At 48.2% G+C, this 27,148-nt stretch overlaps 1 protein-coding gene across 3 annotated transcripts in view; it reads right to left on the minus strand.

The window, feature by feature from the left end:
* Positions 1-27,148, minus strand: part of CLK3 (CDC like kinase 3) — a 497,011-nt gene that overhangs the window by 154,017 nt on the left and 315,846 nt on the right. For all 3 annotated transcript variants that reach the window (XM_078685141.1, XM_078685140.1, XM_078685139.1), the window contains one exon: positions 7,771-7,887. In XM_078685141.1, coding sequence (XP_078541267.1) covers positions 7,771-7,887 — 117 coding nt within the window. The remainder of the gene's footprint in view (positions 1-7,770; positions 7,888-27,148) is intronic.

The raw sequence follows: 27,148 nt of genomic DNA on the forward strand, positions 1-27,148 counted from the left end.
GCTGAGGCATGTACGGACACCATTGGTCCTCTTCTCCTCGAGCTGTGGGGCTCGGGTTCAAAGTTGTATTTTCATGTCGGGTTCTGTGCTGGAGTCATTCGCGGTTGGAGGGGGCCTACGGAAAAAGGCTGCAGGCAGCGAATGGAAGTCCAGTCTGGCCAGACCCAAGGATGGGCTCTGCTCTTGTGCGTCTCAGGCCGCTGTGGGCACCGTAACCTCCTTCGGACTTGGGGTGTGGGTGCAGATGTGCTTTGAGGTGTCGGCAGTCAGGGATTCACTCTTTGTCTTTGGTTTCTGCAGAAGGAGGCAACCAGGACCGTTGGGCGACTCTCTTTGTGCGTCTCACGGTCCCTGAAGTCCCGACGTGCAGGTCGGTTTTCTTCTGCGTTGGAATCCAGACTGGTCACAACATGCCTTGGCTACTGCAAGGGGTCAGATACCCCTGGTATTGGTACTGCGCAGCTCCGGTTGGTTCTGGCATCCCCATACTTGGAGGACGGACAGATCTGACCTGTAGGCACACAGTGATATTTTCATAGGTGGCTGCAGGGTCAGAAGTCCCGGTAGGCAGCAGCAGCAAACTGATCCTTGCTTCTTCGGTGCCTGCGGCTGCAGGGGAGTAGTTCTTCTACTCCAAGGGAGTTTATTTGGCAACTGGCGAAGTACTGGCAGCCCTACGGGTTTCTCGTAGTCTGCTCAGAGGCAGGACAAGTTAGTTGCTCCATGAGGGTCTGGTGCAGTAGGCAGGCTGGCAGGGTTGGCGCCGAGTAGTTCCTCTGTTCTTGGGTCTGCAGTCTTCTTTGTCCATTTCTTTTTGTTCATCGAAATCTGAAGTCTTAGGGGGGTTCGCTAAATACTCAATTTAGGGGCGTTAAGGGGAGTGAGGAGTAGTAGCCAATAGGCTACATACCCCTGGGGTCACTACACGCCCTAGATGACCACTTCCTTTGGTGAGTGGGCATCACCCTGTCCCAGAATTTTAAATTCCACCACTCACAAGATCATGGAATTCCTATCTTCTTGTTCACTTCAGGCTGTCCACCCTAGAGGTGTGTACAGCCTGGCAATGCAACATGCCTCTAGCCTAGCTAATTTTCCCACCTGTCTTGGTACCAAAAGGGCCCAGGGCAGGGGTGTGGCATTGCCCCTATCTGGGGAAGCCTTGGGTCACATATCAAAGGGGACAGAGGCCTTTGAAGCCTCCTACCTTGAGCGCTGATTTATTAGCCTTCCAGGAGGAGGAGGTGTAAACCGGCATGGTTTCTGACCTCTGAGTGTGGCTATCACATCCTAGGGGGTCAGAAACCAGTCTGTAGTGGCAGGCTGGACTGGACCAGTCAGCCAGCAAACTGCAGGGCTAGTACGATTCAGGGGGTACCACTAAGGTACCCTCTGGGTGCAGGTATTAAAACATCCATTACTGGAATCAGTGTGGGATTAATAATATGAGGTGTTTGATATCCCACACCATATATTTCAGTAAAGCCATTATGTAGCTGGGAAACTCTGTTTGACCAGTGCCCAGTACATACCTTAAGATAGCTTTCCTGTTCACTTGTACTGTCAGTAATGGAACTGGACAGCACAGGGCATATCTGCTCATGCAGATATGTCCTCACATGTAATATAATGCACACAGCCTAAGGACTGTAAGGCATGCTGTAGGGGTGACTTACAAATATTACATGCCGTGATAGGGACATGTCACACAGGTGTGTGCCATGTCATGATTTCAATTTTTCACGTAGGCTGCATGATATTGGTACTGGGTCCCTCAGAGTGGCACAAGATATGCTGCTGCTCTTAGGGACCCTCATTAGCACCCATGCCCTAGGTACCAGAGCTACTACTTACTAGGGACTTACAGAGGTGCTAAAGGCCTGGTCAAATGTGGATCAATTGACCAGTTGCATTATTTTGAGGACATAACACTGGGAACCTGGTTAGCAGGATCCCATTGCATTTCAGTCAAAGATGCATTAAATACCTAGCAAAAGTGTGTGTGTGTTGGGGGCGGGGGGAGAATTGAGCTATTGGCATTGTAAATGACAATGCCTTTTATTTATGTTTTGATCATTAATACATAAATAAAAGGCATTGTCATGAACAATGCCAATAGCTCAAACCCTTGAAAATGAGAGACCTATGTAAAGAAACGTCCGCCATTGTCACGGGCTGCTTAGAAAGTGAAAGCGAGCATGGCGCGCTGAATGTTGCAGGAAAGCATGTTGTGCCTGCAGTAAGAGAAACTACCTAAAGAAAAAGGTGCTTACAGACTAAGAAAGACTCACAGTGTAACAACCAAAGTAAATGGGCCATTCCTCATTGAAGGTTACGAATGAAGACAAGGCGGTACTAAGGGAGGACTAACAAGCCTATTAACGAATCAGAAGCCAGTATTTACGAAGGACAATGACACAAGCCAATGACAAATCTGGGTGTAGAGTGGGCGGGGCTTATATCCCATACTCCAACACAGCATGGCTCACAGAGCAGCGCATGCGCTAACCAAGCTCGACCTAAAAAGAAGGAAGAGAAGCTGGATTCAGAAAAACTGATGACAAAGCGATAGGAGACAGGACAGCAACTTACAATGCCATAGCCAGTTTTGGCAGTCTACATTTTTTTGCAGGCATTCCCAGGTTAGGAGAGACTGACCTTTTAGATGACGGCTTTCTTGAACGTATGAAAGGAGGCTCACTAATGGATAATGATGTGGAAGGCAAGAAATGACAAGACACGTTTCAGCCAAATGTAGAAGGAATACCTAAAATCTGAATCTTCATAGCAGAATCAGACAATCTAAGAACTCAAACCCTGGATTACAGATTTAGTCTCTGTGTAGACAAAAAGGAGTTTCTTAGATTTCTTGTTTAGAGTGACAATATAGGTGGATGCAGTAGATGCATTTGGTGTTTACTATCTCTTATGGTGCCATAGCCAGTTTTGGCAGTCTACATTTTTTTGCAGAAATTCCCATTCCAGTCAGAGAACTACTAACTGGTTAAGGACTTTTTTTCTAAATCAGAAGTAATCAGTTGAGCTTGGAATGAATTGCAGACACTGGAAGAGGAACAGCCTGGCAAAAGTAGTTTAATGACAGCGTGTTCAGGTCAAAATTACAATTTTAATTTACCCATCCTTGGAGTACAGTTGCTAAAAATCTATATTCATCACTGGATGAGATTTGTGATAAAAATTCAAACAGTGAGTAGACGGTCTCTTTTCTGCTCACCAACCTGACCTAGTAAAACAGTAACTTTTATTCACTAGTAAGTCTTTACAATGGGAGAAAAGTAGAACTGATAGTCTCGCCTGCCACACAGAGCATTTTGGGAGCGTAAGAACTATTGTGAATTTAGAGTGGGCTAACCAACCGTTGCCATTATTGTCACTCATTTACTTGCTTCTTATTCAATGGCTTGCCTTCACTCTTCTTCCGTTTGCCCCATCACTGCTCACTTTTAGGGAACTACCTTTTTCTTTTACATTCAGCAATTCAGGAGTACAAGTGTTTTATAGCTTTATCCTCTGTGTTCTGCTTGTCCCAAACAATTATCAGCACCCTATGCTATTTTGCTACCCATCCCCCCTAGCTTATCTGTAAAAGCATACCAAAAAAAATATTTGTGCTGCGGTATGGATGAAAGCAGACTTTAAGGGTTATTTTCTTTTATATCCTATATTCAACATTCTGCATGAAAGGGCAAGCTTTGGCATACAATTATTTTTATGGAGCTACAGGAAGGGCCATCTGCTGCACTCACTTATCTGGCTTCTAAAGCAAAAGGTGTACTTTGAATGACACTACTCCTGAAGGCCCATAACTCTCCAACCTGGGCTACCACAGAGGAGCAAACGGCTGAATCCTGTGGAAAATACATAAGGGTGTGCCAATCATTTCTCTTTACATTCTAACCCTTTCTTCTTTTTTTACATTTGTTCAGTTTCTGAGCTAAATGCATTTGAGAAATGGACCATGCCCCTTTTAACCACTTGGCTGCTATGCGTTTTCCCCCCCGGTGCTGGGATTGCCCATTTTCCATTATTCATGACGAGCTGGGCTCGTCATGAGCGTGCGAGGAGGCTACACCATGACGAGCCCAGCTCGTCATGAGCGTGGAAGGGGTTAAAGATCGAAAACATTTAATTCAATGTACAGTTTTGAGATTAAGATCGGTTTGCTTTTCATTCAGTATTTTGACATTTTCTTTTACTTTTTCCCCAACAGTACTTTATAGACAAACATTGGTAACGCCAACATCCCAGCACTTGCATCAGTACGAGACCTAATGGTTTTGGCAATGGTTTTGCATCTTCTCACTACAAGCAAAGGTAAATATCATTATTAACACTTTTACTTACTACCCACCCTGACCTTGTGGAGTCTGAAGCACTACTTACGGGTGTCTTAGCTACTGTTGACCTATTGAGGAGGCCAATAGGTGTCCCATTGCAAAATCTTTTGGCTTTGATATTGCTTTTTTCCCTTTTTTGCAATATACCACTTCACTTCGAGTCAAGCAAATGAGTTTTGAGAATGGGCAAGATCGTGAAATTGCTTATGGTTGTAACTAGGGCTAAATATATAAATATTTTATAATCTATAAAGAAACAGTCCAAATTGAGTAGCAGGTATATATAGGTTTAGCCAGTGGAATATTTTTCCCAGTAAGGGATCATTTAAAATATGAAGAATATAATAAAACTATGATGGTGGTATCGCCCTGCCTGACATCAGGTCTTATTACTGGGCCTCCCAACTAGTTGTTTTAAAATCGATGGGATCATCGTCCTATTTCGGACCCCACTTCTAGAATGGACCAGCATATTATGCTATCTGGCTCCTATCTTAGAGCACTTTATGGGGTTACACGCTACCTACCCAGGTTCACTCCCACGTCATCTACTGTGGATATATGGCATAAAACAACGCAGGCTTTTCGGGTGGAGAGATAAAATAACACAAGCTACCCCCCTGCTGGAATCTAGCAGCTTGGGTATGCTCTCCCAGCAGCCAGGATTTGATGGATGGGATTTGATAGGCCTTTCTACATTCGGGGATATGTGGGCGAGGGGTAGAGCGATTCCTTTTGTTGATCTACCAATTGCAAGATCGAGAAACTTCCCGTTATCTGCAGGCTAGAAATGCGTTGTATAAAGCCATTCCTAAGAACTCAGAGGTACCGTTACCTCGCCTCTGGAGGATAGATTATTGGATGATTATCTCCCAGAGACAGCTATCTCTTTGACTTACCTGAAAATCCTCCATCGTACTCCAGACGCCCAGGATAAACTGCGGGCTAAGTGGGCTGACGATGTTGGAGATCTGGATGATGACGATTGGAGAGAGAGACGCTAGCATCCCCTCGCGAGGTAGCGATTCGATCACGATTCAGACCCAGCTCTATACTGGTCAAGATGGGTGTGCTGGGTTCCCCTACCTGCCCACGTGGTTGTGGCCTAGATGGTACTTGTATACAGAAATGATGGTACTGTCCTGTCCTACGAGAGTATTGGGGAAAAGTTATTGCTGGTATGACAAGCGTTTGTAATTCCAAAATAGATGACTCACCCCGGATGTGTCTCTTTAATATTTGGGACGCCACAGATTTGTAACGTACCGAGAAGATGTGGGTTACACTGGGATGTATGGTGGCGAAGCGTAACATTGCTAGAACATGGTGGGGTGGAGTTCAGCTGTGTTATAAGGCTTGGGAGTCAGGCATGGATTTGTGCATGCAGGCTGAGAGGGTGGTTTATGAAAGTAGGTGGTGCCCAAAAAAATGGTCCAAATTATGGGTCCTTGGAACAAAAGCAGAGGTCTTTTACGCACCCCTGTTGTCCTCCTGCCCTCCCTAGTGGTAGACGATGAAGATATTTATGTGCTTTGAGTATGGAACGATAATGTATGTTTGTTGTAATATTTCCCAACGCCTAAATGTACAAATTTGCCGTGTCTTGAGCTTTTTGTATTGCAAGATGATTGTACTATACTGTCTTGATTTGGTTTGTGTGGTGTTATGTTTTATCTTTGAATAAAAATCTTTTTTTTTTTAAAAGAATATAATAAAAGGTTGCTAAAACAACATTCATTCACTTCTATGTAAAACAGAGTAAAAATGAATCAGAACCTGGGAAAGTCATTTATGACTTGCTTTATAAAAATACTAATCCATTTTTCCTCAGCCGTTAATATTAAACTGCTTTTGCATTCATTTGCAACAGCTTATCCGTTGTCTTTATAACAACTATATTTTAGCCCCAAGTGTTCTAATTGATGTGCTGCTATGCCCAATATAGATCAGCAGTTGCACATCTACCTCCATCCTGGATCACACTACCATACACTGTGGCATTGTAGCATACACAATGGATCACACTGTGCAGCCTCTTCAGTTGTGAGATTTTTTGTAAGTCAACAAATATATGTGCACGTATCTTGACTGCCTAAATGATCACATGGTAAGTGTTCTCTGCTGGCAAAGGTTCCTTGGGGAAATGCTTTAAACACAACCCAAAACATTCCAGGGTTTTTGCTGTCATGATAACTCTTAGCTCAAACTATCCGATAACTACAATGAGATCAGTAGCAAATGCCTAACGTTCAATTTGGTGGTTAAAGACTAACAGCACTTACACTTCCTGTGACTGGCATATCTGAACCCAGCCAAATATTATAATGACTATCGTACTTAGCTTTCAACAACTTTGGTCCTACAGCAATGCAACCCTTGAGGCTTTAACATGTGGATTCTGAGTATCAAATAGAGGAATGTCAACTGCAAAGGATTCAGTTTTGTCCTTGTGCTACAAATGGGTTGGTTTTGGACTAAGTAGTAGCACTAATCCAGCTCTGGGTGCCAGGCTTAACACTTCAGTGGGGGTATGAAACCCCAGTTGCTGAGTTTTAAGTAAGAAAAAATATAGTTAATGATCCCTAGTCTCAAAAACCCATCACACAAGAAGGTCATTGCACCGTTCACAGTCTCTTGAGCCCCAATGCCCAAGGTTAATGGTAGTTACTAGTGTCTAATCTTCATCGAAGTCTAAAAACCAGTTCGACTGAGTTCATGCCTTTAATGGCTAGCAGATGTAGGTTAGCACTTGGTGCCCTCTGAAGATACCTAAACTTCAAGGTTCTGAATCTTAAATTCTACATGGGTCCATCTAAATTCTTCTGTGGCAAGGATGCCTACAGGACCAGAAACACCAAGTGGCTTTGCTAGTTCAAACTAGGAAGTGGAGGTTAATAACAGGATTCCACATGGACAGTCAATATCTCCAAAACATTATGGGCTACAGAGATCTTCTAAATAAACTAGTTTCCCATGGACCAGCTGTATTTCACTGGGGGAGTGACGGCACTCTATCTCCAGGTCATTTTGCGACTGGTATAGAGACCATAAAGCCCCCATCTAAAAGTATAAGCAGATTTGGTACAGTGCAAGCTCACAAGCTCTAAGAGACATTCAACGCTACAGGTCCTCAATGCCAATGCAGATCAAAGCTGTGAAATTGCTTGTTGCGGAGTGGGAGGCATAATGTTTTTCCAGGTGAAGCAGAGGTCTTTCATCCCAATATCTGACAACATTCTGGAGAACTAGTGCAAGACATCCTTTACTAGACTGGGTCATCTATAAAATGATAAACATTCAACAAAACAACTAATAGTGAAACCTACTGTGATGTGCTTTCCGCCAAGAGTACCCAACATGCTGGTCAAGGCTGCAGAGATAGGACAAAGTCACTGACTGTCTGACAACTTACAATTTGTTTTCTTTGTCTTTTTCCTTGATTTTCTTCAGGACGTTGATTTCCAATTGGGCCGCTTCCCTGTACTTGCCTACATTTCGAATGATCTTGAGAGCAATACGGGATTTACTACTAAAGAGAAAAGAGAAGAAAAAGGGAAAGTGTGAGCAGGAAATGATGGTACACTACCAAGAAGCAAACAGAGTGCAATTGGGAATAAGAAGAGAAAAATAAACAATATTTTCAGATAGGTCGGCTTGACAGCTATTTGACCAAATATAAAGGATGAACATGTTTTTGAAATCCACAAGTTGAAAAAACATTCTTGAGGGCAATTAATTATATGAAACTGCACACACTATACTGCATCCATACCACAACTTGGAAACTATAAGTAACATTATGATAAAAGTAAGGCAAAGCCAGGAGCCCAGCCAACACTTAGAAACTAGTAATTCTAAGCATGTGTATCAAAGTTTTAAAGGCACAACACATTATGTTCCCGCTCAAAAACGTCAGGGAAATTATGGCATAATCGATCAGAAAAGGATCTAGTAAAACTTTTCAAAGACAAACCATTTTCATAAAAGGAAAGGATGAGATTAAATTCTTGTAATGGAATATATAAAAGGGAAGACAAAATGTTCCACAAAGTCATTTGAGGAAAGACCAGCAAAAAAAACTAAGTAGGTGCTTCTTTCTAAAAACATGATTGGGATTTCCCATCAGCCATCTGCAGAGGAAGGGACATAACTGGATTTCCTATCATACATTTGCACAGAAAGTCACGTCTATACTCTCCCTACCAGGACCTACTTAATGGCAGAGCAGTGCAGAGAAATGCACTGATGGCATGCCAAAGGCTAGCCCGTTTGCATCCATCCACTCCTGGACTGCGCCCAGTGCAAGGAAACCTGGTCCTCCCTGTAGGAAGCGGGCTCTTTATATAGTGGACCAAAAAGAGGTACACTGTGTAAAGAGTCCAGGCAAACCACAAAGGAATTACAGAGGCACAAATGTGAGCAGAGGGTAGAGCTAAGCATTTATTGCACACACAAGGGCAGTGAGTGAGACCACACTCAAAGAAATCTGACACCAATTGATAAAATTCATATAAACGTATGTGTTATTTTTAATACCAAGCTCATCGGATTCAGTTAAGTACTTTTAATAATTAAAGTTAATAATTGTAGAAAGCTGGCTCTGTATATACTATACCAAAGTAAGGTATGGTGTGCACAGAGTCCAGTGATAACCCAAAGGTAGGCAGAGGTAAAAGTAGAGAACACCTTACTCTCGATTTGTGGTAGTGTGAGCGGGCAGTAAGGCACTCAGGCAAGAAATTATGTCACACACTCACAGACTGAACTCAGACCAATTTGTTTATAAAAACTTTTTTTTTTTTCTAGAACCAAGCCAGGCCTGGTACAGGTAAGGAGTAGTTTCTGTCCTGTAACTCCAGTTCTGTAGTAGGGGTATCGCAGTTATAGTCATAATCTAGTGAATAGTCCCGCCCATGTGTGTGGACCCCGGAGCAATCAAAAATAATCTTACAGTGTCGAAAAATGCAGACCTGCACAGACACTTAAGAGAGAATTAAAGACAGATAATGCAGCCTATAACACAGGCTACACTGTCCAGTACTTCAACTAGAAATTCCACCAAAAAAATCCACAAAACAGCAAAGCCTGTACAGATTTCCCTTGCTTCAGCAGCAAAAATCCTCTGGAATGATAGAGAGGAGGATCTGGCCAGACAAGCCCCATAGGCTGCCATTATGTGGCTCAGAACAGGATACTGTGCCTTTAAGAGAACTTTCCAGAACTTCACAGTATCCCAGAATGCACTGCAGGTCCCATTTACTTTCAGTTCTTTTTGAAGGCGTAACACGCCAGACCTGTAGCATTCCGTACATGAATATCTCTCTCTCCACCGGGGAGGAGGGCAGGCTCTTATGACTAACAGAGATACCCCTACTACAGAACTGGAGTTACAGGACAGAAACTACTCCTTCTGTAGTAGGGGATCTCTGTGTATAGTCATAATCTAGTGAATAGAATGGCAAGCCCATCCCCACACCAAAGCGGCGGTTGAGAAACGAGAAATAACACCACTATTGTGCGAACAGATTTCGCAGCGAAGCCTGCCCAACCTGAGCGTCTGCTCTGGCATCAGTGTCCAGGCAGTAATGCTTAGCAAAGGTATGAACCGACTTCCAAGTGGCCGCCTTGCAGATTTCTGCAATTGGAACATTACAGAGCAAAGCAGTCGTGGCAGCTTTGCCCCTGGTGGAATGAGCCTTGGGTTTACCCCCTAAGGTCTTATTAGCTTTTTGGTAACACAATTGTATGCAGGACACAATCCACCTCGAGATGGACTGCTTAGAGGTAGCAAGACCTGTCCTGACTGATCCATAATTGATAAACAATTGGTCCGACCTACGAATATCTTTGGTTTTATCCAGATAAAATTTCAACACCCTCCGCACTTCCAGGGAATGTAAAGACCGTTCCGCTGGAGATGAAGGATTCTGAAAAAACGTAGGCAAAGTTATAGTCTGGTTGACATGAAAATCAGAAATAACCTTGGGTAGAACTTAGGGTGAGTACGCATAACAACCTTAGCAGCATGAAATACAGTATAAGGTTCTTGGCAACACAACGCCTGAATTTCACTCACCCTGCGGGCCGATGTAATGGCCACGAGGAACGCCGCCTTCCAGGACAGGTGCTGCAACGAAGTCTTATGAATAGGTTCAAAAGGCTCCTTCATCAACCTGGACAGCACCACATTCAGTTCCCATGAAGGCGAAGGAAGCCTGACAGGAGGAAATACTTTCTTCAAGCCTTCCAAAAAGTCTTTGATCACAGGGATCTGGAAGAAGGAAGTCTGTGAAGGGCATTTCCTGTAGGCAGTCAATGCAGCCAGATGGACCTTAATGGAATGAACATTAAGGCCAGACTGCGCCAGATGTAGAAGGTATGGAAGGATGACATCTTCCTTACACGTCGTTGGGTCATAGTTCTTGGACTTGCACCAGATACAAAACCTCTTCCACTTGTAAGCATAAGAACTCCTAGTGGAAGGTCGCTTAGCCTCCTTCAGTATGTCCATGCAATCTTCTGGGAGATGAAGATGGCCATATTGCACCATCTCAGGAGCCATGCCGCCAAACTCAAAGACGAGAGGTTGGGGTGCAACATCAGCCCCCCGAACTTCGTGAGAAGGTCCGGCCTGCACGGCAACTTCATGTGAGGAAGGAGAGACCGGTGAAGCAGTTCCGTGAACCACCACTGCCTGGGCCATTCCGGGGCAATCCGTATCATCCGCGCCCTGGACTGGGACAGCTTGATGAGAACCGTCGGAATCAGGGGAATGGGTGGAAAAGCATACAGAAAGCTGTTCGACCAGTTGATCCATAACGCATTCCCCAGCGTCCCCGGCTGGTGGTACCTGGAGGCGAAGTCTCGGCATTTGCTGTTTTCTGCGGTGGCGAACAGATCTACGTCCGGAGTTCCCCACCTTGCGAAGACTTCTCCTAGTACTTCGTCGTTTATGACCCATACGTGGTTTTCCTGAATCAGTCTGCTCAGTGTGTGTGTCTGAACTTTTGGCACACCTGGCAGATGGGTGGCCGTTATCGTCAGTCCTCGGGCCAGAAGCCAGTGCCAGATCGCCTGCGCCTCCTGCGACAGGGTGCGTGATCTCGAGCCCCCCTGCTTGTTGAGGTAATACATCGTGGTCGTATTGTCCGTCTGTACAAGCAGAGAGTTGGTCTGGAAGGACGGATGAAAGGCCTTCAGTGCCAAGTGAACAGCTCTGAGTTCCAGGAAATTGATGTGGTACGTGGACTCCGTCGGGGACCACGTCCCTTGAATCTGTAAGTCTCCGGAGTGCGCTTCCCAGCCCTGGAGAGACGCATCCGTCACGATAGCCTGAGTGGGAATGTCCTTGTGGAAGGAAACCCCTCTGAGGAGATTCTACGCTGACCACCACCACTTCAGAAACTGAAGAGCATGCAGAGACAGTCGTATCTTGTCGTCCCTAAATCCTCTCCTCTGGTCCCACTGATCCTCCAAGCACTCCTGCAGCGGTCTCATGTGCAGCCGCGCATGTGGCGTCAGGAAGATACAAGAGGCCATCTATCCCAGTAGAGAAGACACCGTCCTCACTGTTGTAGAAGGAGTGGTCAGAAGAGCCTGAGCCTTCCGACGCAGCGATAATCGTCGCTCCTCCGAAGGAGACACGCTTGCTGACCTCGTATCGATGGTGGCCCCCAAGTACTGAATGCACTGGACCGGAGTCGGGACAGACTTGTACATGTTGATGTGCAACCCCAGCTTGTTCAAGAGAACACACGTCTTCTGGAAGTGCGCTTGAGCTTCCGAGAAGGAGGAGGCCTTGATCAACCAATCGTCCAGGTACGGGTAGACAAACACCTTGTCCTTCCTCAGGTGTGCCGCTATCACTGCCTTGCACTTCGAGAATGTCCTGGGCGCAGACTACAGCCCGAACGGAAGTACTGTGTACTGATAGTGATTGGTGCCGACTTGAAATCGCAGGAACTTCCTGTGTTTGTGTGCAATGGGCACATGGAAGTATGCATCCTGTAGGTCTATTGCACATAGCCAGTCTCCCTGTTGCAACTGAGGATAAATCTGATGCAACGACAGCATGTGAAACTTCTCTCTGCGAATCCATTTGTTCGCCTGTCGCAAGTCCAGAATGGGCCTGAACTCGTTCTTGTCCTTCTTGCGGACCAGAAAGAACCGGGAGTACAGACCTCTTCCTCTTTGAGACAGAGGTACGTCTTCTATCGCCCTTTTCCTTAACAGGATATCGGCCTCCGCCTGGAGCTCACGCAGTTGATATTGCGAGCTGACCGGAGGAATCGATTGAGGAGGGCTGATGAACCGAAGACTGTATCCATTACAAACAATATTCAGCACCCACTTGTCCTGAGTAATTTTTCTCCACTCTGCCAGAAAAAGTTGAACGCTTCCCCCACCGGAGCGGGTAACGGATGAAGGGGAAGTAACCGCTCAGGGGCGAGACACAGCCGGGCCTTTGGTCGCGGTAGAGGACTGTTGCCCACCTCTACCCTTCTGGCGCTTTTGGAAGGGTCTCCGGAACTGCTGCTGTTGTTGCTGCTGCTGTCCCGAAGACTGGCCTCGTCCTTTCCCCTGTGCATCGAACCGTCTCTGGAACGGGCGGTAGGACTTCTTTTCTTTGGGCTTTTCCAAGCCCAGAGCCGTCAGGGTCTCCGCCTCCGCCTTCATGCGGGCCATCTCATCATTGGCATGTTTTCCGAACAGTGTTTCTCCGGAAAAGGGCAGATTGGCCACCCGCTGCTGGGCCTCCGGCTTGAGTGACGTGAGCCGGAGCCAAGCATGGCGGCGCTGGTTGATCCAGTGACAGTAACCATGGGCTGCCAACAGCGAAATATCCGCAGCTGCGCTGATGACCTGGTTTGAAACCAGCATCCCTTCCTTAAGTATTTCTAGGAAGCGGGTAGCGGATATTAGCGCTGCCGCGTAGCCTTCACCTGAGCACTCCTCACGACGCCAGCACCGCGAGGACTCAGGCCACGCCCCTTTTTAGGACATGCCCACTGCGACGAGTATAAGACGCTGACTACAAGCGCCATATACTAGAACTGACCAAACTCCTGAGGCGGAAGCCGGGAGAGCGATTCGCGCTAAGCACAGCTTTTTAAAAAAAACGTACTATTGTCACTTGAATTTATTTGTGTATCTTTTAATAACTCACCACGCCGCAGGGCACTTGGCCAAGCACGAAATCGGCACGGGTAGCGGATATTAGCGCTGCCGCGTAGCCTTCACCCGAGCACTCCTCACAACGCCAGCACTACGAGGACTCAGGCCACGCCCCCCTTGTAGGACACGCCCACTGGTACCACCCCCTCGGCAACTGCATATATCATGTGCCTCGGCCGGAAGCGCAGCGGGAGCGCCGTCTGCGCGCCAAAGGCGCGCCTAAGGCAGGCCCATCTGCGCCCGTCCGCTCCAGACCGAGCCCAGAACCCAGGACCCCTGCTGCACCTACTCCATTACCACTAAGATATACCCAGGAAACCCTGCACAGGCTAAGGGATCTTTCATCCGCGCCCTGTCGCTGTACCATTTCCTTAGAGGAGGGACACTCCCGCTGTTCAAACTGTACATACCGGTTGACCCCCAACTTCCCACCCAAGCCACGCTGGCTCGGGATGGCCCTGCTGAACTGCAGATCCCTCCCGAAGCACCAGGCAGAAATCAACATGCTCCTGCAGGATTCGGAAATTGAGGCCCTTTTTCTCACAGAAACCTGGCTCACCTCAGACTCGGAGCCAGATATCATCCGATCACTCCCCCTGGCTACCTTATAAAGCACATGGACAGACCGTCCGGTGTTGGAGGTGGGATAGCGATTATCTACAGAGACTTCCTATCTTGCCAATTTAAGGAAAGCCCCATCTTGGACTGTGAAAACGTACATTTCTCTATCCATCGGCCTCCATCCACTACCATTTCAGGGATACTAGTTTATCGCCCACCAGGACTGCAACGACGATTCTGTGATTCCCTAATGGACACCATCTCCTCCCTCGCCTGTCTATCCCCGAATTTCATGGTCTTGGGAGACCTGAATCTCCACTTCAATGACCCTACTAACAAAACAGCTGCCGATCTCAAAGCAGATCTAGCCTCCCTGAATCTCCACCTTCAAAGTAACCAGCCTACCCACAACAAGGGCCACTTGCTGGACCCCATATTTACCAACCTCACGAGATTGGTTGTAAATAACCCCCTCCCTGTCCCATGGTCAGACCACTTCTTAGTCCCTTTTGCGCTAAAATTCTCGGTTAAGACACCAGATAGACCCCCTCCCCAAGCACCCTCCCGTCCGTGGGAAAATCTGGATATAAACTCTTGGGCACAAGCACTTACTTCCACTATACCAGTACTGGACCCAGACCCCTCCAGAGCGGACATCCAACTTCACGAGTGGATTACCCAATCCCTAGACGTCACCCTGCCAGTCAAACCCCTCCCCAGTAAAAAGAGAACAGCCAAATCCCCTTGGTTCACTCGAGAAGAAATGCAAAAAACTCGAGCGCCTGTGGAGAAAGAACTGGACGACGGAAAGCAAAAACGAGTACAGGGCCGCCATCAAAAATTACAAAAATTGTATAAAAAACACGCAGGCAACCTTCTTCGAGGAAAAAATATCAACGGCAGCCAACTCTGCGAGAGAAACTTACCGCATCATTCGCTCACTCTCCAAAATCCCAGACCCCGTACCCACACCCGACCCATCGGGCACTAGATGCAACCAACTTGCAGAGTTTTTCCTCATCAAAAATTGATAAAATTCTTAAATCACTTCCTGCCCCCAATTCCTTTCAAATACCACCCCCCCCCCCCCGATCCGAGGCTCCATGCCTCCAAACTTTCCCCCAGATTACCACAGAGCTATTTCTGTCCACTCTACAAACCGTAAAAAGTGGTGCCCCATCAGACCCAGCTCCCATGAGCAAATTAAAACTGGTCGCCTCCACTGTTGCCCCTCCTTTAACCCACCTCATTAACACCTCTTTTACACTTGGCGCTGTTCCAGCCAACTGGAAAAAAGCCACCGTTATGGCTCTTCTAAAGAAACCACACCTTGATCCCACAGACCCAACCGACTTCAGACCCATCTCCCTTCTTCCTGCTATCAGCAAAGTGGCCGAACGAATTGTCAATCACCAACTCTCCAATTTCCTAGAAATCAACAACCTCCTCCGCCAATCTCAGGCAGGGTTTAGACCCAGACAGGGAACTGACACTGCTCTGCTAGCCGCGGTCGAAGAGGCAAGAACCATCATAGACGCAGGAGGATCAGTGGCAGTGATCCTTCTCGATCTGAGTGCCGCCTTCGACGCGGTGGATCATGCCATCCTAATCCACTGGCTAAGTCTGATAGGAGTCTCTGGCTCCGCCCTGTCCTGGATCAAATCCTTTGTGGAAAAAAGAACCTTCCAGGTGTCGGATGGCACAGCCGTGTCCAAAGCCCTGCCGCTAAGGGTGTGGGGTCCCCCAGGGCTCCTCCCTGAGCCCCACACTTTTTAACGTCTACATGTCCCCTTTAGAGGACGTTATTGCCCCATTCGGCATAAAAACAGTCATGTATGCCGATGACACCCAGCTGGTGGTCTCTTTCAATCAGCTGAGCAAAAGCCTAGACAATCTGGAAAGGTGTCTCGAGAGCGTTTTCCACTGGATGTGTGAATCTCGATTAAAACTAAACGGAGAAAAATCCGAGATACTTCTCCTAGGAAACCCACACAAACTCCCCTCATCCCTTTCATGGCCTCCATGCATGGGAACGCCTCCTACCCCCAAACCCGAAGTCAAAAGCCTTGGCATCTGGCTGGATCAAGATCTCAACTTCAAAACTCAGGCCAGAAAAACCACGGGCACCTGCTTTGGACTCATTTGAATGGCGCGAAAAATCCTCCATCTGATCCCCTTCCAATCAAGGAAGCTACTGCTACAGGGGCTGGTGAACTCCAGATTGGACTATGGCAACGTCCTGTACCTGGGGGCTCCTGCATCAGTTATTTATAGACTACAATGCGCTCAGAACGCTGCGGCCTGACTCCTAACCTGAACCAAATCGAGATGCTCTGCTAAACCAGCACTCAAAAGCCTGCATTGGCTTCCAGTCAAAGAAAGGATTACCTTTAAGGCCTTATTCATTTCACACAAAATAATGCAAGGCAGAGGGCCCCCCCGATTCTGAGATCCTTCGTCAAACCCCATCACTCTACCAAACAACTTAGATCAGATTCCCTCTCCCTTGCCAGCATTCCTAGAATAAAAAAGTCCCGTTCCGGGGGGCGTTTGTTCTCTTACAACGCCCCAAAACTGTGGAACGCTCTCCCACTTGCCATGAGGAGAGAACACAATCTTCTGGCCTTCCGTAGGCAATTAAAAACTAGGCTCTTCCCATACCCCTTCACTTTTCTACTCCCCTTCTGGAATTTAGGTCATGTCAGCGCTGGGACGCCCTAGGGTAGCTACGCGCTTTACAAATCCCAATTCAAATTCAATTCAAATTCAAGTCCTCCTCCTTGTCACGTGGCAGAAGGTCCGTGAACTGTTCCAGGGAGTCCCACAGGGCACGGCTGTACCGCCCCAGCAAAGCCGAGTCGCTGGAGGCTTTCATGGTCGTGGAAGAAGTTCCACAAGCCTTCCGCCCAGCCGAATCAATCCATCGGCTTTCCTCATCAGGCAGCACGGTGGAGGACGGGGAGGTAGAGTAACTTCCTGGCCGCCGTCACTATAACTGAGTCGGGCACTGGGTCCATCCGCAGGAAGGCTGGACCCGAATCCGGTGCTTTATACTTCTTCAGAAGTCGGGAGGGAGCGGCCTTCACCACCGCAGGCGTAAGAAACAGCTCCTCCGCAGGTTTGACCAGTCCTGGCAGCAATGGCAGCAGAGGGCGAGACAGATGCTTCTTGTGAAGTGTCTCGAATATCACGGACGTCGTAGGTGTAGGAGCAGTCACCGTGATGCCCAATTTCGTAGCCCCCCTCAGGAGAACCTCCTGGAACGTGCTGATGTCGTCCACCGGAGACACCCTTGTCCCCGGGGAATCCGACAAGGTCGGTGAATAGGATCGAGTCCTGGAGGAGTCCGTATGTGACCTGGACCCTCGCCTCCTATGGTGGCGCCTAGATCTAGTGGAGGATCTGCGCCGACTCCTAGATCTACCTCTCCGTCCGGAGCGCGATCTTGACTTCCTAGGCCTCGGGCGATCCGCCGGTTCCACCGGCATGGGCGTCTGAGATTTGGCCGGGGCCTGCGGCTTAGGAGTCCCCTTGGGAGGTGTCGGAAACCTGGGCAACGAAAACGACCTCGGAGGTACCGGAGGAGGCTTCAGTGGCACCTGAGTTTGAGGTACGGTTTGCGGAAGCGGAGGCAAAGGCGGAGGGGTAGGAACCCTCGGAGGGGGACCCCTCGGCAATGGCGGTGGAGGCGTAACCTGCGAATGCTTATACACCTCGGAATACACCGAGCCCGGTGATCCACCACCAGCCTGTGGCGTCAGAGAGCCTCCCATGGCATCAGGCCTCCTCTCCCACTTCTTTGACGTCGACGAACGGTGACCAGACGGCGAGCATCGGCCCCTCGACTTCGAGCGTCTCTTCCTCGACGTCGACCATGCCTCGACGTCTACTTCGTACGCCTCGACGTCTTTCGCTCGTGTCTCGACGACGACCTCTTGTGCCTCGACGGCGACCTCTTGTGCCTCGACGGCGACCTCTTGCGCCTAGACGGCGATCTCTTCAGTCTCGACGTCGGACCACTCCTAGACGACGAGGATCCCCTCGACGACGATGTTCTCCTCCTCTTCGCCGACGGCGAACGGCGGTGTCGCTTTGACGGCGAGCGCCGACGCCGGGCCTTTCGACGTCGATCACTCGACGTCGAGACCGACGAGGATGACGACGAAATCGTCACTGGAGACGTCGATGGCGGTCTGTGCACATCTCTCGACGTCGAGCGCCGACGGCGCTTCGCCCCAGAGCCCTGGGGGGACGGGGAACAGACCGCAGTCATTCCTCTCGACGTCGTGGTCTCTGCAATCAACCCAGACGGAGAGTGGGCACGTTTGCTGGTCTTCCTGCCCCTGGGGAGCCCCCCAGAGGCCTCAGCATGGGTAGAAGGAGCCCCTCCAGACCCACCTTGTGCCTTCAGCCTTCTTTCCTCGAGTCCCTGAAGCCTGATCTTCTTTCTTTCCTTCAGGGTCCTTCCAGAGAAGCCCTGACAAATCTCACACTCCTCAGGGACATGGGAAGAGGGAAGGCAGAGGATACACACCTCATGTGAATCCGATTTGGCCTTCTTCCTGGAGCACTCCGGGCATTTGTCAAATAATGCAGGCATATTTGACATAAAAAAAGGAGCAAAACCCAAGAAGAACAGCACTAAAGTACTTAGAAGCACTCAAAACGAAATATGTAATGAAAAATCACCAATAAACCTTTGAAAAGGGAGAGCTCAATACTCCAGGGTCCTGCTTGCAGGAGCCGGAAAAAAGAACTGAAAGTAAATGGGACCTGCAGTGCATTCTGGGATACTGTGAAGTTCTGGAAAGTTCTCTTAAAGGCACAGTATCTTGTTCTGAGCCACATAATGGCAGCCTATGGGGCTTGTCTGTCCAGATCCTCCTCTCTATCATTCCAGAGGGTTTTTGCTGCTGAAGCAAGGGAAATCTGTACAGGCTTTGCTGTTTTGTGGATTTTTTTGGTGGAATTTCTAGTTGAAGTACTGGACAGTGTAGCCTGTGTTATAGGCTGCATTATCTGTCTTTAATTCTCTCTTAAGTGTCTGTGCAGGTCTGCATTTTTCGACACTAAGATTATTTTTGATTGCTCCGGGGTCCACGCACATGGGCGGGACTATTCACTAGATTATGACTATACACAGAGATCCCCTACTACAGAAACCCAGATTGTGAAGAAGGTGAATGGTGTGGGACATGCTGGCAGCGCACTGCTGGACCGACTTCGCTTGGACAAGCCAGTCGTCCAAATAAGGGTAGACGTGAACGTTTTGTCTCCTGAGGTGCGCATCCACTGTCGCCAGGCACTTTGTGAACACCCTGGGCGCTGTAGTCACTCCGAAAGGGAGGACTTTGAATTGGTAATGCTGATCCCGAATGGTGAATCTGAGGTATTTTCTGTGTGACGGATGTAGCGGAATGTGAAAATATGCATCTTTTAGATCTAATGTTGCGAGGAAATCCCCCTGATTGAGAAACGGAAGAACCTGCTGCAGTGTGAGCATATGAAAGTGTTCTGATAGAATGTATAGGTTTAGGGGTCTGAGGTCCAGAATGGGTCTGAGGGACCCGTCTTTCTTTGGGATTAAAAAGTACAGGGAGTACACTCCTGTGCCTCTTTGTTCCACTGGTACGACCTCGATTGCCCCTTTCTGCAGCATGACGAGTACCTCTTGCTGCAATAAGTGCAAATGCTCTGTGGACATAGGACGGTGTTTTGGGGGTATGTTGGGTGGAGTGGATGTCAACTCCAGACAATAACCGTACTTGATAAGCTTTCTGACCCACCTGTCTGTGGTGATGGATTTCCAGACTGGCAGGAACTGTTGGAGTCTCCCCCCGACTTGTGGTGTATGGTCGGGGGGCAGTGATAAGGCTTCACTGTTTGTTCGCGGCGGAGGATCGGGAGCTGTTGTTTCCACGACCTCTGCCCTTGGCGCTGTTTCCGCGATAGCCACCTATGCTCTGTTTGTATGAGGTTTGTGCACCACTCTTAGTGTACTGCGTTTGCTGGGACATCTGGCCTCCGGAAACACCTCTATTGCTTGAGCGACGAAAAGTACTACCCCTGAACTGCTGGGACTGGAGAGCCCCTATAGACTTTGCAGTCTCTGTGTCTTTTTTTTATTTTTTCCAGGGTGGTGTCTACCTCAGGTCCAAATAAGTGATCAGGGTTTACAGGCTGATTCAGGATGGTGGTTTGTATCTCTGGTTTGAACCCGGAGATACTGAGCCAGGCCTGACGCCGCAACATTACACTGGTGTTAATGGCCCTGGCCGCGGTGTCCGCAGCGTCCAGTGCACACTTAATAGAAGCATTTGAGATGAGTTTCCCTTCCTGAATGAGCATCTCTGCTGCCTCCTTATATTCGTCTGGCAAGTGTTGTAACAGGGTTTCAAGTGTCTCATAATGTGCTCTGTCATATCTGGCCAAGAGTGCCTGCGTGTTAGAAACGCGCCAGATATTGGCCGCTTGAGCCGCCACCCTCTTCCCTGATGCTTCCAGCACCTTATATTCCTTGTCAGGGGGAGGAGCATCACCAGTAGTTTGTGAATTTGCCCTCTTCCGGGCATTAGAAACAACTAGCGAGTCCAACGGCAACTGGCCCTTGATGTAGGTAGGGTCGCCAGGTGCCGGCTTGTATTTATTTTCAATTCTGGGATTTCTAACCCTGGCACGTGTGGGTTCTTTAAAAATGTCTGCAGCATGTTCAAGACACCCTTCAGCATTGGCAGAGTCTTAACGGTCTTTTCAGAGGTGGAAAAGGTGTCAAACAAAGTCTACTTCAATAGGGTCAGCATGAAGCTGGACGTCCTGATTCTTGGCTGCCCTCTCAATAAGCGCATTAAATCCCGCAGAATCCTCAGTAGGGGAGGTTTTGACAGTATGCACTTGAGTGTCCGGGGCAGTTTGTGGATCCCCTGGGTCCGCAGCATCTGCCCATGTGTCATGCTGATCTTCAGGATCAGTGTCGGCAGGGTAGTTGTATTCATCATAGGCACCTTCCCCAGCCTCCACATCCGAGTAAGTGGGCGAGAGTGGAGCAGTGTCCTGAGCACGTGGATTAAGCAGTTCAACAAGAACTGTGGAATCTGTGGAATCCTTTTTCTTCTTCAAAGGAATCGTGTATGACTCCATAGGCTGTGCCGGAGTGATCTTTCGCTTGTAGATGGAAAGTTTACCGGTGTCGGCGTCGATAAATTGTTCCGACTGCTCCTCCAGTAGGGGTGGTCGATGTTTTGTGCCTACAACTGCAGGGGTAGGCTTCGACCCCGTGGATACCGTCATGGACGCCTCGACGACCTTCCTGGGCGCGAACGCCTTCGGCGCCACTTTTGGCGGCAGCGTGAACTGAATCGGTGCCGTTTACTTTTGCGGTTTAGCGGCTGGCTTCGGGGTGGAAGTATCCTTCGGATCGACCGCGGAAGCCTTGTCCTTAATGCGCTGCAACGAGTCCGACACCTGCTTCGTGAAGGATGCGGACGGTTTCGTCGACTGAACAGGTGCTCTTGAGCCACTACCATGTGCGGACTCGAGGGGAGCAGTATTCTTGGCCTTGTCGGTCCGACGTGCAGGATCGACAGCTTTTGGAGCTCCGAGTCCTTTGACAGTGTCGACGGCCTTAGGCGTTGACGTCTTCGGGTCGACGGCCTTGACAAGCGCTTTCGGTGCCCCAGCCTTCGGCTCGACGCCCTTGAGCGACTTCACCTGTTCGACAACCTTCTTTGGCTTTGTCTGCATCGATAGGTCCGAAGACGTGGAGCCGACCAAGGCGACAGGCGCTTTCTGTTTCGACGGCGCCTCTATCACTTTCGGTTTTGTCGAGACCGAAGCTTGTACCTTTGGTTTCGATTTGACCAATGGCGGCTCCGTAGAAGTGTCCGTAGCCGGGTCCGGAGGCGAGACCGTGGATCTAGGTGTAAGATCTTGGGTAAGGCCATGTGGCGATCCCTCGACCTGAGCCTTAGTTAATGTCCGAACGGGGCATAGCTCTTCGCCTGAGCTATCTTCCGTGGCCCCATAGGCCTCGTCGTCGTCTCCTACCTTGTCGACGACGTCTTCTGTATCGAGCATTTCTACGTCTGCGTCGTAGTTGGAGTCTATCTCTGCCGCTGGAATGAAAATCGGCTCACAAACTTCCTGCTCGTCTGCTTCTTCTCCCTCCATATCGAAAATGTTCAACGGGTCAGGTGCAGTCTGCTGGGCCTCCTGGTGCGCCACGCGCCGAAGTCGAATCGTCTTCTTGGAGCGAAAACGAGAACAAGCCATACAGTTGGCTTCATCGTGATCCGGCGACAGGCACTTGTTGCACACCGGGTGGACGTCGATGTGGGGATACTTGGAGTTGCACACGGGGCACCTCTTGAAAGGGCTCCGTTCCATGATGTGTCGTCGAATAAGTCTTGTTGCGTTGACTGGGCCTCGAGCACCGACGAGCCACGCGACTCCTCTGGATGTCCGACTCGGGAACTGAGCCGGAACAGAGCTGGGCACCGAACGCAAGACAATACCGACGATATAGGAAAGGCCTTCGGGCCGAAAAGAAAGTTTTTATCGAATCCGAACTTGAGTGATCAAATATGCATCCGAACCCAATGGCGGAAAAAAACAATCTGGGGATGGAGTCGATGCCCATGCGCACTGTAGTCCAGGGGAGGAGCCACCTATCTCGTGATACTTCGAAGACTCTTCCAGGACAACAATGTGCAATCATCCGGACCCAACACTAGGCGGCGATCTATGCTATAGATATGAATTCAGCAGCCCACATGCCTCAAACTTAACTCATTTTCTTCTGCAGTATTGGATCTTTCATAGATTCACATGCTTGAATCAGAGTAGCTAGCAGTTTGTTTCATAGTACCTTTGTACCTTAGAGGATGGAGGGTTATAACATACATGCTAAAAATAAAACCTTAATGAGATAGTACTTAACATATCAATTATATAGACATATAGAAGCATATATAAATATACAGATGTCTATATATAAGATAAGAAAGAATGCCTCTAAAATAGAGGCTTACCTTATTGAAAGAGATGACGCAGGACTGCCTGTCCCACTGCTGGTTCGCTATCAGTTGCCATGTCCAGGCAATAGTGCAGCGTGAAGGTATGAGCATTCTTCCAGGTAGCAGCACAGCAAATCTTGTCCAACGGGATACCAGTAAAAAGGGCAGCTGAAGAAGACACTGCTCTTGTGGAATGCGCTTTGGTCTTGGTTGTAAGCGGTTTACCCGCCTTTAAGTTGCACAATTGGATAGTGGCAGCAATCCATCGCGCAACAGTCCTTTTTGTAACAGCAGATCCTAGTTTAACAGGTCCATATGATACTAGGAGTGGATCCGTTCTGAGCATATGAAACTTAAGGCACCTTTTTACATCTAGAGTGAAGAGACTTCTCCGCTGGAAATGAAGGATGTGGAAAAAGGTGGGCAGGATTACAGGTTCATTAAGGTGAAACTGGGATGGCACCTTTGGAAGAAATGTAGGATTTGTCCGTAACATTACGTAATCCTCTGTGAAATGCAAGTACGGTTCTTTAACGGTGAAAGCCTGAATTTTTTTCTGGGGAAGAGAGAAGAGGGTGGGTATCAGTGCTAAGGCACCAAGAGAAAAAAAACGCTTCCATTTCAGTCTGTAAGTTTTCGTAGTAGACTTAGCTCTTGCCCATGACAAAATATCCTTACAATCCTGAGGAATAATTAAGTCCTTGTATGCATTGTACTCCGGTTCCAGGCACGCAATTGAAGAGAAGCTGGGTGCGGATGCAGGTTATGTCCTTTGTTCATTGTCAGTAGGTTGGCTGACAGAGGAAGGCGATAAGGTTTGGATTGCAACAGTAGGAGCAGCTCCGTGAACTAGTGCTGACAAAGCCAACGTGGAGCAATGAGAATGAGTTGGCATGGTTCCCGTTTCATATTGATCAACACTTTGGAGATCAGAGGATTTCTTTTTTTTGTACTTGTATAGCGCACAGCTACCCGCAATGGGTTTCCCGGCGCTTGTACGAATACCGCAAGGGAACCCTTCCTGGCTTTCCCTGTGAAGTGTCCACTCCTGGGCACCCCCATGGTGCAGACCAGGCATCCCTCGCGTTGTGGGGGCCGTTGTGGAGACTAAGCAAGCTATAGCCCAGAGTTGCAGCGTGGGACCCATGATCAGAACAGGCACTGAGGCGAGAATATCCGTTCAGGGGAATTAATGAGCCCGAGACCCGCCGAGGCGGGAATCGAACCCTGGTCCCTGGCCAGAGCTCTGCATCGAGGTCTGCCTGCTCTAACCATTGAGCCACACTTCTCGGGAAAAGCGTACGCAAAGATTCCAGACCATCTTATCGAAAACGCATTCCCCTGGCAAAGAACCAGCATTTCTGGTTCCCTTGAGATGCAAACAGGTTCGAGGTGGGTGTTCTCAATTTCTGGAAGATGTAGTTAAGGACCGAGTGGTTGAGTTCCCACTCGTGGTTCGTTTGACTCAACCTGCTCAAAGGGTCTGCCAGGTTGTTTTTTATACCTGGGAGATGCTCCATTTGCCACTTATTTGGAGGTCTTGTAGATGTGCTCCGCAACCTTCCAATGATGCATCTGTTGTCAGAACAAATTCCGGAAGAGGAGACCGGAATGACATTTCCAGAGAGAAATTGTGAGGAGACTGACACCTAAGCAGTGCATACTTCATGACCGGAGTTATTCAAACTATGTCGTCGAATGATCCTGATATTTGAAGCCATTGGGCATCCAACTGCTCTTGAATTGGTCTCATTCTTAGTTGAGCATGAGGCACCATGAGAATGGCGGAAGACATCGCCCTGAGAAATGATTTGAGGAGACGTACAGAAGTGCACTTTCTTCTGAAAAGGTTGTGAGCCAGAGATAGGAGGGTGTTCAGCCTTTCTGTTGACAAGTATACTTTGTCTTGTAGAGTGTCTAGTAGTGCACCCAGAAACATTAGCCAATGAAAAGGGGCTAGAATGGATTTTCAAAGATAGACTGGCAGTCCCAGGGAGCGGAATAGCTGCAGGCAGAAAGAGATGTCCTCTGAAGCCTGACGAAGAGAAGGTGTATTTACCAGCCAATCGTCGAGGTATGGGAAGATCTGTAGGCCTTTCAGTCGTAGGAAAGCAAGACATTTGGTGAAAACCTGTGGAGCTGAGCGAAGGACCTTGAACTGATAATGCGTACCTGCCGCAGAGAAACGTAGAAATGTTCAATGTTTGGGGTGGATAGGGATATGGAAGTATGAGTCTTCCAAATCTAGGCTTGCTAAAAAAAAATCCGAATGGTTCAGAAGTTGTAAAATCTCCTCAAGAGTGACCATGCGAAAGGATTTCTGCAGCAGGAATTTGTTCAGCTTTCTCAAGTCCAAAATGGAACGCAATTCTCCCAACTTATTTTTTACCAGGAAAAAGCAAGACTAGAAACCTTTTCCTTTCTGAAAGCGTGGAACACATTCTATTGCTCCTTTTTGAAGCATTATCAAAGCTTCTTTCTTTAATAATTGAAGATGGGGATGTGTTGATCTTTGAGGCGGGTGATGAGGTGGCGTTGAGGTGAACTCCAAGGTTTTGCCATACCTTATTATATCTAGGACCCATTTGTCTGATGTTATTTGGTTCCACTAATGCAGAAAATTCGAAAGAGGGTTTTTCTGCAGGGAAGACATAGGAGTGGCAGGTGGCGAAGTGTCGTCACTGCTTACGACCAGATCTCTAGGCTCTGCCTTTTGTTTTCGCCTGGAGTAGGCAGCCTGTGGTGGCGCACAATATTGCTGTTGCTGCTGGTAGGATGGCTGGTAAGAGGTGTAGGTTTGAGGTAGGTATCTTTGATAACCATCTCAAAATAAAGTTTCCCCTGCCTCGGGATCCACGAAAGGGGGTCTCTGTATTTGAGCGCTCCTAGAGCTTTTGCCGTGTCTGTATCTGTTTTGATGGTTTGCAAAGCATCATCAACATGCTTGCCGAAGAGTGACTCACCATCAAACGGCATATCCTAAATTTTGCCTTGTACTTCAGGGCGGAACATAGTTGCTTTTAGCCAACCCTGGCTTCTCAGAACAGCGGTTCCAGCAAGCAGGCGGAAACTCAAAGATGCAATATCCATGGAAGCATCAATGATTTCGGATGCGGACCTCTGTCCTTCAAGCAGGATTTTCCTCGCTTCCATCTTTTTGTCTTCTGGAAGTAGGTCTAAAAATAGGGCAATATCAGACTACATCCATCAATCGTACCTGGCTAGAATCGCAATAGTGTTGGCAGTTCGAACAGTTGCTCCTGATGTGGTTGTAAACCTCTTCACAATATTATCCAAACGAGTCCTTTCCTTGTCAGGTGGAGCAGTGATGGGCATTAGAGGATTCCTTGATCTCCGTTGTGCAGCCTGTGAGATGACAGAATCAGGCTTAGGATGACTTATAAGGCACGCTGGAGCATCATTCGGAGACTTGCTTTTTTTTTCAATTCTAGACAAAACCGGAACAGTGGCTGGTGTTCTTATCACTTTTAATCCTTCTTCCCATATGTGGTCAACAATAGGGATAGACCCAACTGATTTCCTGGATGTGTCTTTAAAATCGTAAAGAAAGCAGTCTGATTGATTTTAGCGATCGTTGGAAACGTGCTGCTGCTCTCTCAAAGCATGAAAACCGCTGATGTCCTCTGGCGGAGATTCTATCATTTGGGGAGACGGGGAAGCTGGTGTAGATAAGACAGTCATCCCACCCATTCCACTCATCCCCTGTTTGACCCTCCTTCTGAGGCTGGATATCCTCAATCTCTCTCTCATCAGAGGTATGTTGATGCAGCCCACTAGTAACTCCCATCGGGGACGGTGCAGATACAGGCACAGAAGTATGAGGTGGTGTAGTGACTGGCAGTGGAGGTTGAGGAACAGGTGCTGAAGGAAAACGTGTACGATAGTCTTGTAACAAATTTTGGAGATCTTGAATCATTGCAACAGGAAGGTTAACCATATGTTCGGAAACTGGCTCCATATATTGCATTTTTGCACAAGGGGGTGGATATTCCTGTTGATAGTATCCACCATAGTCCTCGTCAT

Source organism: Lissotriton helveticus, chromosome 3_2 (genome assembly GCF_964261635.1).
Source record: "Lissotriton helveticus chromosome 3_2, aLisHel1.1, whole genome shotgun sequence".
Taxonomy (NCBI): Eukaryota; Metazoa; Chordata; class Amphibia; order Caudata; family Salamandridae; genus Lissotriton; species Lissotriton helveticus.